Source organism: Zonotrichia albicollis, chromosome Z, assembly GCF_047830755.1.
Source record: "Zonotrichia albicollis isolate bZonAlb1 chromosome Z, bZonAlb1.hap1, whole genome shotgun sequence".
NCBI classification, from domain to species: domain Eukaryota; kingdom Metazoa; phylum Chordata; class Aves; order Passeriformes; family Passerellidae; genus Zonotrichia; species Zonotrichia albicollis.
The window spans coordinates 51,742,683-51,757,484 of NC_133860.1; the positions used below are offsets into that span (position 1 = coordinate 51,742,683).

General features: G+C 42.0%; 2 protein-coding genes across 5 annotated transcripts in view; one reads left to right on the forward strand and one right to left on the reverse strand.

Moving 5' to 3' along the window:
* Positions 1-4,379, forward strand: part of DENND4C (DENN domain containing 4C) — a 71,939-nt gene extending 67,560 nt beyond the window's left edge. For all 4 annotated transcript variants that reach the window (XM_074533372.1, XM_005490927.4, XM_074533373.1 and 1 more), the window contains one exon: positions 114-4,379. In XM_074533372.1, coding sequence (XP_074389473.1) covers positions 114-250 — 137 coding nt within the window. In that variant the 3' untranslated portion in view covers positions 251-4,379. The remainder of the gene's footprint in view (positions 1-113) is intronic.
* Positions 4,380-9,228: 4,849 nt separating this feature from the next.
* Positions 9,229-13,984, reverse strand: RPS6 (ribosomal protein S6). Its single transcript, XM_074533377.1, has 6 exons — positions 13,826-13,984; positions 12,944-13,075; positions 11,993-12,203; positions 11,472-11,618; positions 10,207-10,364; positions 9,229-9,377 (listed from the first exon to the last, which is right to left on the reverse strand). Exons 1-6 carry the CDS (start codon positions 13,829-13,831, stop codon positions 9,282-9,284), a joined length of 750 nt encoding a protein of 249 aa, XP_074389478.1. The 5' UTR covers positions 13,832-13,984; the 3' UTR covers positions 9,229-9,281.
* Between the last annotated feature and the right edge of the window lie 818 nt (positions 13,985-14,802).

Genomic DNA, 14,802 nt, shown 5'->3' on the forward strand with positions numbered 1-14,802 from the left:
TTACTATATAATTTTGTTACTATATAAAAATCACCAAAAGCATTTTATAGGAATAGTAGTGTGCATTGTACAGTGTTTCTTAAATAATCTCAATTATGCTTTTTCTATTTCAGAGGTCTTTGATAGTGAATACAGACTTGCACTTAAAAAACTTCCAGAGGAAATTCTTGAAAAGATGCAGAGAATAGATGCTCCACCAAGCAGCAGGGTTGAGTGTTGCAGGAAGTGGTTTGGAGCACCTTTAATATAAAAACAGGGAAGACGCACACCGTACTTCAGAGAGACAAAAGCAGAGCTGAACAAACCGAAGAGCATGGTGACATAGACACTTTTGAGTCTCTCTCATATACACTTTTGACTCTCAAAAGGTATTAATTGAGCAATTTGTCAAATCAGTTTCATTGAACTGCAACATGTATTCTTCTCATTCATCTCATGGGCACATTGTAAAATTTGTCAAATGTTTTAAAATTATGGGTTTATTTCAGTGGTTGATCTACTTTTCTCCTATATATATTCTTTAATTTCCTCAAAGTTTTCCTCCATATTATCAAGTTGTTCAAAAGGCTGATGATGAAACAGCAGTCTATAGTTGGTGACTTTCTTAAGGGCCACCAATATTGGTGTATTTTAATGAAGTACTTTTCCAGGGCTCAGATTCCTCAATGCTTCTTTAAAATGACCTTTACCTAGAGAAGAGTCCTTTTATTAATGTGTGGTATGGTTGTATGAATGTAAATATTTGAAAACTTGGATTGGAAGCTGCAATGAAGTTGCTTTCATCAGATAGTACGTTAAATTTCATCAGACAGTACATTAAATTGCTACCCTTCTCCTGACTCTTGTCCCAGTCAGTATTCTGAATTACCTTTGCTGACTTTTTCAAAGTGTGTATCTACAGCTGTCAGAAAACAGAGACTTACACTCAGCTTTCCTGTATTCTCTGTCTGATAAACTATAAGGTTCTGTAAATGTACTGGCTGCTTTCTCCAAAGGAGGATTAGGTTCTACACAAAGCAGCTCAGAAATGGATGGCATTCTAAGAATTATGTAGGAAGCTCAAATGGTATTAGAATACACACAAGAGTTGTCAACAGATACTGCCTGAAAAAAAAATTATGCTTTATACTATTTGCATGTGTGTTTAAGAGGTGTCCTCCTTGAATTCTTTATCACCCTCTCCCTTGGTTTTATACTAGCCTGTGGGTTAATTATTTTGCACTGATAGTCCAGATTCAATATTTCAATTAAGATGTATTTATAAATGTGGTCTTCAAGGTGTATATTAGCAGAAATTAAGTGCTTATGTGTATGATCTGAAAAGATGTATCCATCTTTTTTATTTCTTCTAGTAGATAAGACACTTCCTCACCTCACATATTTAATTGACTACAGTAGTAGTAGTCTTGGCAAGGGAAGCCTGGATACTGGTAAACAGTGTAAGTGTTTCTGTTACTTGAAGAATATGATAAGATTTATTCCAGGTTTTTGCTGAAAGTTAGTGGTATGGTTTTTACAATGGAAAAATTCATAGAGAAAAAATTATATTTGTAGCATGTAAAAGGAGCATAGCTTAAAATACTAATTGCATCTGGGTATGAATGTATTTACTTGATACTACTTTTAAAACTTTTCATTCTTCAAAATGATGAGGGATGAAAATCTGTCTGGAACAATTTTTTATATGAAACAATAAAACCAACTTTTTTTCATGAGGTGAAAACAAGGGAGTTGCACTGTACATGACAAAATATATTTACATCACAGACTGATGCCTGGTATTTTGTCTACAAGTGCTGATCCTAAGTTAATATGGGGATATTACCTGGACAGATTCTCTCCTGATAAAACTGTTGTGCTTTCTCAACAACTAAAAGCAAGAAAGCACGCAATAATTTTTTTTTTTTTTATTCTTTGGGTTTATGCACAGTTGCTTGCTGATGTCTGGCCTACATCACAATTAAAGAACAGCCCTTGATTCTTCATCTTTTCCTCTCTTCTCCAGTTACATAATTGACATGGTTCCATCCTTCTAAAATACAAGTCTATCTAAAACATTGATCCAAACAATTTAATATTTCTACAAATCAAAGCCAGCAAATTTTTCTGTGTAACTCTATGCATTATTTTTCAACAGACAGCTACACAAAGACCATTATTTTTGAATATTAAATAGACAAACCATGTGATTATGTGATGCAACTTGCAAGTAATCAAGTTTTAGTCACTTTAGTAATTTTTAAATTCTTACAACTCATTAAATGACAAGGAAAATCTGTGTAGTGAGTGCTGTTTTAGATACATGACATCCAAACAGTTTTAAAACATAGTAAATAATATTGTTATGAACTAGTCTCTGGAACACATAATATTCATTTCCAAACAACTTTATCATCTGTTGCTGAAAATATAGACTAATAAGGGGGTAGTGTTGTAAAAACAGCAAAGCAGATTGTGTCACAATGTCTAATGTTAATTGTCCAACCTTTCCCAGCTAGATACACTAAACGAACAAAAAAACCCAACAAAAGTAAAGCCAGAGGAGAAAAAATCAGCTGCAGAATTGGACTTGCTTTGATTTGCTCTTGCACATTGGCATTTTTGTACACTACAAATTAACTGCTATTCCTGGTGTAGGCACCTGGATTTCAGAGTGGTAGAAGTCCTGCATGTAACTATTTGAAATCTTGAATCTGCATATTGGAATTGATTCTTTAATATAGAATAAAAAAAAGGAAAACTTTCTCCTTTCTATAGGGAGTTCTTAATGCTTAGGTTCTAGAGTAGCTAATTAATCAGTTGGTTTTTTAATATAATCCATAGCTCAGATGAAAAGGGAGATACCTGAAAACAATTTGTTTTCATCTAGGAAGCTTTTATTGTATGGGGGGGAAAGTAAGTTTCACAAAATCTGGCCTAAAATAACCAGGGAAAAATTTCAAAAGATTTTTGTGAGTGCATTGCAAACTTTTGTTCTTCTGAAAATTAGGCACTAAAGGCACACTTCTGCAATTTAGTTGACAGGATGAACTTCTTGGACTACATGGGGATGACTTAGTAACGTACAAATGTTTCTAACTTGTTTGACACCCAACTCCTAGGTATTGAAATTTATCTGAATCCGTTATACATTAACTGATCTGAGCAAAGTATTGTGGAGCACAAATGAGAATAAACTAGATTTTGGTTCTGTTTTTCTGTCAATATAAACAGAAAAAGTAGCATTTTGCTCACTTGTGAAACGCTTGCCACCACATACTTTTTCTGGTACCTCAACAGCCAGTGTTCAGATGAGTCTTCTGTCTGTATATTTTGTAATTGCCACATACAGCCTGAGGAAAACATTTGCAGATCAGTCAACACTAACTTCAAAACATGCAATGTGTGGACAAAATGAGGGTGTAGAGCAACCTGATAACAGAAGTGGATGCAAACAATGAATTTCAGGTATGCCCAAGAACTTAGAAAGTTTGTACTGGAAGAACAATTATCAGAGAAGTTTCCTTGAATTGTTTCCATAAGGATGTTGAACTGCAGCCAGTTGTGCTAAGATACTATCTTGCACCTTTCACCCAGCTTTAAATCAGTTACATATACAGCTTGTGAGCTCACAGGCGAAGAGCTGGGTTTTTGTGGAATTAAAACAACAAATGAGGTCTTAAAAGTTTAAAATCAGGATTCTTAAGTTAAAAAGATTTTCTTTATCAATTACATTCTGGCACATCACCAAAACCTGACAACTTTGAAAACCTTTTAGGCCTAGGAGACTGATGTGGCTTCAGTGTTGGGGCAGTAATTGGTAACAGCTTTTAGATGTTACTAGAAGCATCTGTATGTTACTTATAATCATATCCTGTCTTCAAATTTTATGTAACTTAAATTTAGACAATACAAGTTTAGACAATAGAATTGTAATGGAAATACTTTATTTACTATATGGGTTTCCAGCTAAATCAATTTTGCAAGTAACTTAGTCTTGTTCCTGGTGGAATTTCACATTGGTTAAGCTCAAGCTACATTGCACTTGTGAATGAGTAATATTCTATTTTAACTGTGAATTAATGGCTTTTTGTATTGCTGCAGCTAAAAGAATATACCTTCCATTGAGTTTACTGCTTTCCTTGAATAACTGCAACATAGGGGATATTTTCAAAATGTATATTAAATTAGATAATAGAAATTATATTTTTTAAACAAATTGTTAAACGTAAGGAACTGAAGAATCCACTCAGTAGTTTTTTCTTCTTAATTCAGCAATTATTTCAATGCAGATAACTACTATTTTATTTACAGTAAGCAGGTAATCTTATTCACATAATTGTATATTTTCAACAAAAGGGTTCTTTTTTTCTTTCAACTAATAAAAATCTTAAAATGCATTCTGTATATCCACTTTTCACTATGTATCGTTTTAAAAACAAACACCCTTTTAACTTGTAAGAGTTGAAACTGAAAGGTTGAATTGGATTCCAGTTCTGTAGTCTCCTGTGCTGTATATTGTGATGCATACATGAGAGGATCGGATGGCGTTTTTATTTGTTCTTTCAGTCTGCATCAACCAATGGTGCAAATAAAAGGGATAGTTTGCTGTTGTTTAGAAGCACATTAAACTCCTATTAGGAGCTTAAAATAAACTATATTGTAACAAGGATGAAATGATGTAGCGTGAATAAATTATGAATCTCTTAAGTGAGCTGGGAAGCTTAATGCAATAAAATTTGCACTGGTTTAGAGACTGTTTTGAACTGTTGAAAAATGGCATCCATTTACTGTGCTTTGATTAACAATTGTTTCTCTGTAATATTTTTGTACATTTGACAAAAAATGAGTTTAAAAGGGCACTCTATATCCTAAATTTTGTATAGATATTCTAGACTAAGAAACAATTTTTAATGTTGTTCCCAAAATAAAGTATATATGCATCCTGTGTAAAAAATGTGCCATTGTTCAGCTTTTTTCACCTCTGGAGTTCAAATGACTGACAGAATTTAATCTTTAAGTGTAAATTCAGCCTATCATTCGGCAAAAGACTTTTGACTGTCTTTTTGGGTAATTATTTCACAGTACATCAGTGGCTTCTGAATGATGGGAAAGAGCAGAGGCAGGGGAGAGGGAAATAAAAAATAAAAAAAATGGGACTCACCTGTGCAGATGTGGCTTCTAGAGAGTATGGATGGCTCTGTGGCTCCTTCAGCAAGCACTGGGCAGCAGTAGAGGTAAGAACAGGTGAAAAACAGGCTCAGACAATCTGTGAACTCTTGTTTGTAGGAAAAGCATGGCCTCTGGCTTCCTGAGGATAGCTGGTGCTCTCTGCAGCGTATTTGTGCCTTTACTTGGGAGAACACTTCCCAGGAGTTCTGGTTTCTCAGTGGCTCCGTAATGGGATCACAGAGTGATGCTTTCACCTGATGCATCCTAGCTTGTTCAAAACATTGGTGGACCTCTTGACTCATAACATAGTTGTGGATTACGTGTAGTTTCCAGGGGCTTTCTTTTGAGTTTGTTTTGTTTTGGTTTTTTATGGGGCAGGGATAGGAGTGAGGCTGAGATGAAATTTAAGTAGTAGAAATTGCCAGTGCCTCAGTCCTTCGCCTTCACAACTTTCAAACCCCCTCATGTACGGCAGTGAGTTCATTAATCTGACAGAAACAATAATACAAGACCCTAAAAGCCTTTCTTGGCTGATGAGAGTGATGTGCATAGCACAGATTGATAGCTTGTGGAGCTGATTCATAATAAGCCCATATTTCTAGTCCTATTTTTAGACAGAGAGCTGAGGAACAGTTAGTCTTTTGGATTTGTGTATCTTGCAAGCATCACACTGGTTTTCCTTGTTTTCCTCTGCTTTTGTTGCTGCTGACTTTTCAATATTGCTCTTTGCTAAGAATGTTACCATGTCTTAGCATTTCCTACCCTTCATGTGGCCCGTTGAGGGAGGAGACAGAAGAGGAAGAATGCTGTACAGGAAAAAATGCTTCCATTTGAGGAATCCCCAAAGAAGCATGAACACAGTGTTTGAAGCTGTAGAGAGAAAGAGAGAAAGCAACTGCTACTTCCTCTGTCAGAGTCTGGTGGGAAATTTGAGGGAATGTGATGGTAAAATAGCAGAAGGTGCTTGCTTCAGGAAGCTCTGATGCTTCATGTGTTCAGAACAACCTTGAGTGCAAGTTCCCTGCTAATAATAATAGTTACTTCCATCTCTGTAAAGACAAACTTCTATTGTCTGCAAAGAAAAGGAAGAGCCAACTTGCCAGGCTGGAAAACTGATAGTCCACAAGTAATCTGAAAGGTTTTGCCTCTGTGTAGGCATAATTGCATATGCCAGAGCAGCTGAGCAGAAAAGGCCTCGTGTTCCTGGTGGGCATCAACCTGACCCTGAGACAGCTCTAAGAAATGCTCAGACTTGACCAGTCCCTGTCCGGCTTCAGCAGGTGTTTGCACATTACTGTTTTCCAGAGTTGCCTGGAGGAGACTCAGTGGTTCCATGGAGTTGGGTGGCAGACAGAAACTGCTGGGAAGAACAGGGGCTCACTTCACCTAGTTATGAGAGTAGCTCAGAAGGATGGTCCAACATTTTGTTTAGGTTTCTTCAAGATGCTTTCCTTTGCCATTTTTTCCTCATTTATTTTCTGTGTCACGCTGTCTAAATTCAGACCTTGCTGGTTAAAAGTCATTCTTATGTCAATGGTGTGTGTATTCTGTTCCTTTGGTTGCAAAGAGGTGAAATGGCAACCGGTCAGGTTCTGACCAGGGTGCATTACTTGCCCTGAAACTTAAAGTTTATCTGAGTTTGCAGCCAAGCTTCAGACTTGCAGAAAATCTGCAGTTCCCAGATAGCACTTGGCATTGTGTTTAGTATCACAGGTTTTGAACTGCTGTTAAGCAGCTAAGGGACTATTGCAGCTGCTCGCCTTGTGGTTTTACTGCAGTTCCTACTGCATGAGGGCAGAGAAAACGTGCTCCTTCTTCATTAGCCTCTTTCGGATTGGCCATTTGAGTCATCCATGACCTAAAGCCATGGTCAAAGCAGGTGACTGGGAAAACTCAGTGTGAGTTTATCAAAGGCAAATCACGCCAGGCTCAATTGGTAAGTGCTACAGAAAAACAGCATGTCAAGAGAGAGCAGTATTGTTCAGCTGGACGTTGGCAAAGCATTTGACACTGGTTCCCATAGCCACCTCCTATATAAATGTCAAGTATACACTGGATGGGGGTGATCCGTGAGATAAGCAGGAATCATCTCAGTGATCAGCTTGTTGTACTGAGGCTGGCAGCCTGTCCCAAGGGGGGCCCCTAAGGATCAGTACCGGGCTCCAAGTTGTAACATCTCCATAAATGATCTGGATGATAGGAGCAAAAGCACCCTCGCCACATTTGCTGCGTCGCTAACTGTTGCCAGTTGAGGAGGACATGGGAGCAAGGAGAACCACCTTTCACAGACCTGAACAGGCCACACCAGATGATCTTTCAAGGTCCCTTCAAGACAGGATTGTTCTTTGAGTCTACAAGTCATGCCTAATTTGGACCTGAAAGCCTAAAACTGCAGAAGGAAGCAACAGATGATGTACTAAGGCAGTTCCAGGGAACAAGTGAGGAAGAAGAGTGCAGAAACCATTTTTTTGCTACTAGTGACAAGGCCACTTATCCTCAAAGCTTGATAAAAACAACCAGGACTCCACTGACCTTTTCCACACAATCATACAACTGGGTATTAGTTGCAGTGCTTTAGAGGAAGACGCAATCACAGCCTATATAGCAGGACAGGTCATATAGAATAGCCTGTACTACTCTACTTAGCAGTAGCCTGTTCAAAACATTCTTGTTCTTCTCCAGGACACGCCTCAGTGCTTGTACACCCTGTCCAGAGCACCTCTTAAATGTGTGCAAATATATTATACTAGGAGTACGAAGCTAGGCAGTGTTATTTCCCTTCTGCAGACGGTAAAATTCTTAGCATTGTGAATTTAGTGAGTGTTACTCTCTTCCCCACATTTTCTCCATATTAATTTTTGTAGCTGAGTGATGTGGAGTAAAAAGTGACCTTTTCATTTAGTGAAGCTCAGATTTAACAGGGCCTATGGATCTTCACTATTAAACTGTGGGCAATGAACATGGTCTCCATAAAAAAAATACATTGTAAAATGGTACCCTTTTAAAATTTTATTGACCTAGCCACCATTATTTAACTCATGCATAACCACAATTACCATCCCTCTTAACCTTTTCTGATTAGTTGTCCTTCAGTAACAGTCTCAGTTCAGCTGTGAAAGATGGCTTAAATCTTGGTAACTGCTTTGGCAAAGTCTCTTGGGTCCAAGGTTCCACTGTACCTACGTGCTTGCTTTATGGCAAATTCTGCCCTTGTCAGAGATGGGTATCCCAGTATCCTACATTAAATTTCAAGGACCGCAGGTTTGATCCTTCCATGCCCCTCATGCATGAGCAGCAGATCTTGTCTTCTGCAACTTTTGATTTGTTAGTCCAGATTTTTCATCTGATGCATCAAAATCTGCTTCTAGCCTGGTGAGGCCCTAACTCAGAAGAGCCCTGCCACACACACAGAAATAAAAATCGTCCCAACTTCTTAGGATGCAATGAAGCCTGATTTACTAGAAACAGAAACACTCATTTCAACAAAAACAAAGTGGATCCAAATTACTATTTTAAGAACAAAGACAATTGATTTAGCTGCAGACCACTTTAGCATCCAACACATGAATTTTTGAGTTAAACTCCCACTATCCTCACCCAGTATAAAAAGGCCACTGCAGTTTCTAATCCCCAAGTCAAATTTTCAAGTCAAACCTTTAAAAGTTGACTTCTCATGCTCAGTACCATTTTCAAGAGCAATGTTCCAATACATACAGAATCACAAGCATCTCATGTTTGCAGTAACTCAAAAAGATCAGAGAGGAACACCAGGGCTCTTTAAAGGACTACCCACCACTAAAGCTTTTGACTAAGCATCATCCAGACATGCCCAGAACTCTGGCAGAGGTTTATGGCCAGTTCCTGGGGAACCAGTTCCAGTGAGCATCTGAACTGCACTTAATTCTGCTAAGAATCAGCTGAAGGTGTAAAGTTTTACCAATGTTATACTCAGTATCAAAGTGAGTGACACAATCTTTTCATAAGAGAACTGCATCAAGACCATGGTTTGTGGTTCGTTTGCTGTGCATGATGCAGTAGTCTGAAGTCCTGTTCAAGAAATTGCCAGTAACAACAAAGTCTTATACAGAAAGTTTACCACCAAAGAAGTTTATTGGTTATGCACAACATCTTTACTTCTGACTTGATTCAGACTTGGATGTAGAAGCTCGCAGAGAAGAAAGACGGCGCCTCTTGGCAATCTGCTCCTGGCGTTTCTCCTTGGCTTCCTGAAAGGCATTAGGTACGGAGATGTTACACATCAAGCACTTCAAAACATATACCAAGGAACAAACCAGGGAAAATGCAGCTTGAAGGAATGAATTCTGTAACTCAATAGCGCTAAATAATTTCCCTTCTACAGCTCAGAATTCTGCCAAGTATCCAAACCAGCACAGACCTGTGTCTTTGCACTGTATGCAAACACCCAAAACTATGTTACACTGCACACCAAAATATGTCACTGTGGACACCCAAAATTTTAGTTAAGAAACTGATGTAGAGTTTCCAACACATCAAAGGTGCAGCTCTCTGTTTCTATCCGGAAGTAATGAAATTCAGGAAGCACTGTGCCAAATATTTCAACTGTACTGCTTTCAGTACTGCTTCAGCAGTCACTGCAGTTTTAGGAGCAAGGGCAAACACACTAACAAATACTTTCTTGCCAACTTATCCTCCATCAAGATCAAGCACTGAGTCTCATTTCTCCACACTACCACTCAAATGCTTGGGCATCTTGAGGTTAAACTTGAATTAATTTTAACTATAATAGCTATGGAAAAAAATATCCTCGGAGGCATAACTGTTCATTTTCTTCAAAAAAGGCTCTCAAATTAGTGAGCTTGGTTAACTTCTATTCTCTATGACAGAAACAGAAGAAATATTCCAAACCCTCAACTGACCAGCTATGTTTATACTCATATTTGGGCACTTATATTCAAAATGAGCAAGTGCAGAGCAGCCATAGGCATAGGGCTACTTTGCCATACAGTCCCGTTTAGTAAATCCCTTGATTCTGGAGCTATATTCCACACAGCTGAGCTAGAATGGCAAACCTACCTTCATCCTCTTGGCCAACAGCTTCGCGTACTCGGCAGCTTCCTCCTTGTTCTTCTGAGTGCGCTGCTTCTTCAGGGCGATACGCCGGCGCTTGTGCTGCAGCACCCGAGGAGTCACCAGCCGCTGGATCTTGGGAGCCTTCGTTCGGGGCTTCTTGCCTAAAAACCACTGGGGATCAGCCAAAGTGGCACAGAACCTTCCAAAGGAGCCACAGGCCTCATCCAGACAACTTCAGAGTAACTCTGATTTACTATTACAATAACATGATTTAGAGTACTACATATGACAGCAACTATACGAAGTTCAGCACCTTCACAAATTTTACAAGAAAAATGATCAATTATCACCAGACACAGCATTAACAATATACTGTCTTAATGCTCGTGGATTTGTTATTAGAAATGAAGTGAGAATTCCTAGCTTCTCAACAGACCTGTGTCCTTTAACTCCCCCCTAGACCTAGATTTTTTAATAATAAAGGACTCCATTATATAGCTTTCAGAACAAGCCTTGTTTCCAGCACTAAAAAGACATCTACAATTTTACTTAGGGGTTTGACACTGTTTACCCCAGAAAACAGATTAACTGCCCACAACGGGCAAACACACTACCACACATATCTTTAAATACAGTTTTACTAAGCCATCCTGACAGACTAACAGTCATACACCACAGTCTGATGCCCACCAGGATCATATTCTTTAATGGATAAAACCATTTCCTATGTTTTCCTTTCCCCCACAAACTTTCACAGTACAGAAGTCTAATCATATTCTTCTAAAAATCCACTTTTTCCCCCCCGATCAAAAGCAAAAACCCCAAAATTAATATCTTACACTGCAATACAGAGGCAGTAAGGAAAGCAGGGCCCTGCCAATAAGACCTCATTTCAGTCTGGAATGAGCAGAGGGAGAAAAAAAATCTTAGCACTACACTGCCTTTCCCCCCCACTATAGAAGTTTTAATAACATTCCACCTTGTACTAAACTTTCTTTCATTAGCAACTACTTTTGAGTTATAATCAGAAACAGTAGGGAAAGAGTCTATCAAACTTTAGAGAACCATGACAAAACATAGCAGAAGGGTGAAGGAAATGAGGCAACCAAGAAACTTTTTTTCCCATAAGTTATGGCTGACAAAGGTTAAACATAGTGAGTGTCAACTTCCCAGATGCACTACCGGCTGTGCTTTGTCCAGGGCAGTGGGCTGGCCAGCTTGGCAGGAATCACAGAAACCCGAGGAGCTGTACCAGTGGGAGCTCTTACCTTCCTTGTTCAGAGGCTTCCTCACAACATACTGGCGAACATCATCTTCCTTAGAGAGGTTGAACAGCTTGCGGATCCTGCTTGCCCTCTTGGGACCAAGACGACGGGGCACAGTTGTGTCAGTCAGCCCAGGAATGTCCTTTTCACCTTTGGGAATGTAAGTTTAAACACACCAATTACTACACTACTGAGCACCAGGTTCAGAAGCAAAACCATGCGTTTAAAATACGCAAGAATTCAAGGTAATGCTAGGTAATCTTTGGGGTTCAGCTGTCAATAGCACCACCCCAGCCACTCTTAGCTCCTTTGACAGGATGAGATTTCTGCAGGAACAAGGAGTGCTTCAGTAACCAGTTTTAGCATTACAAGAATGCAATGCTCTCAGGACCGCTAAGACGCATCTGTGCTCTGAAACTGGGACTGCCATTTCCACTCCACACAGCTTACCAACCACTATCAAGCAGGCTCCTTCCAGGGGTCTATATCTACCTCTGTACTGGCTGTTCCACTCAGACTCTTACCCTTTTTCACTATGACCAAGTTCAGGACACTCAGGTTCGCATCAACGATGCAGCCACGGACAGACTTGCGCTTCCTCTCGCCGGTTCTCCGGGGGCGGTAGCAGGAGTGGCCCTTGCTGAGCAGAAGGCGGACACGCCCGTGGGTCAGGACACCCTGCTTCATGGGGAAGCCTTGCTTGTCATTGCCACCGCTTATCCGGACAACGTATCCCTGCAACAGGAACACTTCTGAGTTACTCACATCCTTATTCCCTCAAGCAGTAGATACCACAGGAGACTGCACGGAACAACGGAGCAGCATATCCATGATTCAGCTGGAGTCACTGCTACCGGTAGTGCATGCAACTTCAACCAACACCTCTGGAACAGCTCAGCAATTTCACTCTAAAAATGTAAAATAATACCTCTGCATACCAGAACTTACAGTTAGTGTGATTTATATCACTTTGAAGTTTTGTTAGAAAGAAAGTAGCACAAAACCTCTTACCATTATTGTCTAGCTTTTCTGCAACTGTAAGCTTAAATAAAGCCAGTTATCATCACAAACTCAAAACACAGCAGTGTCTAGAGCAGTGATATACAGGAAAAAAGTTTGACCACTTTCTTTGTGAAGATGGCAGCAGAAAAGATCACATCCTTGAAGTTCAGCTGCACAGTCCATATTAGCACCAATATGGACCAAGCCCATCCACCAGGCCAAACGTTTTTTTCTCACACGTTAGCAGCAGTTTAAACAAAGTCAATTCTTAACAACCAGCAGTTTTATACTGCAGATTTAAGCTGTCCTGGATACCAAGAGACAGCAGTCCAATGAAGAGCAATAAGCCACTGTGAAGGGGAGCTGTGAGACAGAAGAAACTAACCACAAGGTGCTGACAAGTGCATACTAGAGGAATTTTGTATTTCAAGCTCCTCAAATACAACTCTTACACATTCTCCTGCACTACTTACCTTCCACTCCTCACCAAGGGAATCAGCCAGCACCTCCGTGGCCATTCGTTTTTCGTAAAATGTCCTGAGCTTACGCTCATCATCTACTTCAATGAGCTTTTGGCAGCCAGTAGCCGGAAAAGAGATGTTGAGCTAACAAAGGAAAAAAAAAAACAAAAAAAAAATCTGGTTGAAACTTCTCAGAAAGATTTTAACAAAAATTACAATTCACCTAATGGTTAGAGCTTGGCATTCTAAAGCTGAGATTCCCCAGCTGCTTACACAAATGCTCACCAGAAAAACCTGTCACCACCACACTTGGGAGAGCCAAGGCAAAGAGGTTCAGGTTCGGCCGCACTGGGCTATATACAACTCCTTCAGTCGCAAGTGATTTTATTTCAGCTAAAGGTGGATCAGAGAATGCGAGCAGCAGAAACCTGCGCTCCCTTCTTCCTACAAATCCCTCACAGCACACGCCGCATTAAGACACAAGCGCAAGTCACTGCAAGGGACCAGCGGCACTTGCAGGGGGGCCACTCGTACGTCGCGGGGGCCGCCGCAGAGCGCAGCGCTGCACGGCGCCAGCCGCCACTGCCGCGGGCACAGCACCTCCCTACCGGGCCCTGCAGCCGCCTGCACAGGCCTCTCACCCGCAAAACCCCTTCCGAGCCAAGCGGCTGCTCCGGAAGCCCGGCGCTCCGCAACCCCGCGGCAGCAGAGCCCCGGCCGAGGAAATGGGGCCGCAAGCAATCCACTCCCATCCGCCCCGCAGCCGCACTCCAGCCCCGCGGCCACCACTCATCGGCCACCGAGAGCGGCTCTGCGGGCAGCGCCGCCAGTATTTACGGCGGGGGAGCCCAAGCTCCTCTGCCCGAGCGCGGCCCCGGCCCAGTGCGGCCTCACCTTCATCCTGCTCACGTCTCGAGCCGCGCGAAGAGGCCGCACGTCCGCCCGCACTTCTTACATACACCCAGAAACTCTCGCGAGAGCAGTCCCACCCGCGTCCCACGTGACCGGAGCTGGCCAATGCCGAACGAGGCTTTTACGCCGAGGGGCGGGGCCAGGAGGAGCGGGCGGGGGCGTGGCCCCGGTGCGTGGCCAGGCCCCGGCGCTGCCGCGCGCCCTACTCCGGGCAATTGGCTTCTGCCTGGGCCAGGCCCGGTCCTGTCACCGGCTCCGTGAAGCGCCGCTCGCCAGGGAGAAAGCGTTCCCCAGGAGCGGCCAGGGGGACAGCAGGCAGGCGCTCCGGGGCTGGGAGCAGTGGCACCTGTAAAAAGAAGCGCCATTAATACGTGACTCACCGGCTTTCGGGGAAGGCGCGTTTTTTGCGCGGTATTAGCGCCTCCCCCCCAGATGGGCTTCCCGGTTCCCTGCCGGCCGTGTCCCGCACTTCCTGCGCACGGGAGCAGGGGCGTGCGGGGAGCGGCCGCTCCTCCGTCACACGCCTGGAACTGACACGGTGTCCTTTGTCCAGTTCTGGCCTCCGCAGCACGAAAGAGACAAGGAGCTACTGCGGAGGGCCACAAGGGTGATCAGGAGTCTGGAGCATCTCTCTTAGTTGGAGAGACACTGGGAGCTGGGACTGGTCTGGAGAAGACAGAGAGGATCTCATCAATACACAGGAAAATCTCAAATGTGGGTGCCAAGAAGATGGCGCCAGACAAATTGCAGTAGTGCCCCGTGGCACTGCATAATGTCCCTAAACTAAAACACCGGAAGTTTCACGTTAACCTGAAGAATTTCTTTACACTGAGGGTGGCAGAGCACTGGAACAGCTGCCTGGGGAGGTTGTGGAGTCTCCCTGTTTGGAGACGCTCAAAACCCACCTCGACGTGTTCCTGTGTCACCTGTTTTAGGTGACCCTGCCTTGGCAGAGAGGT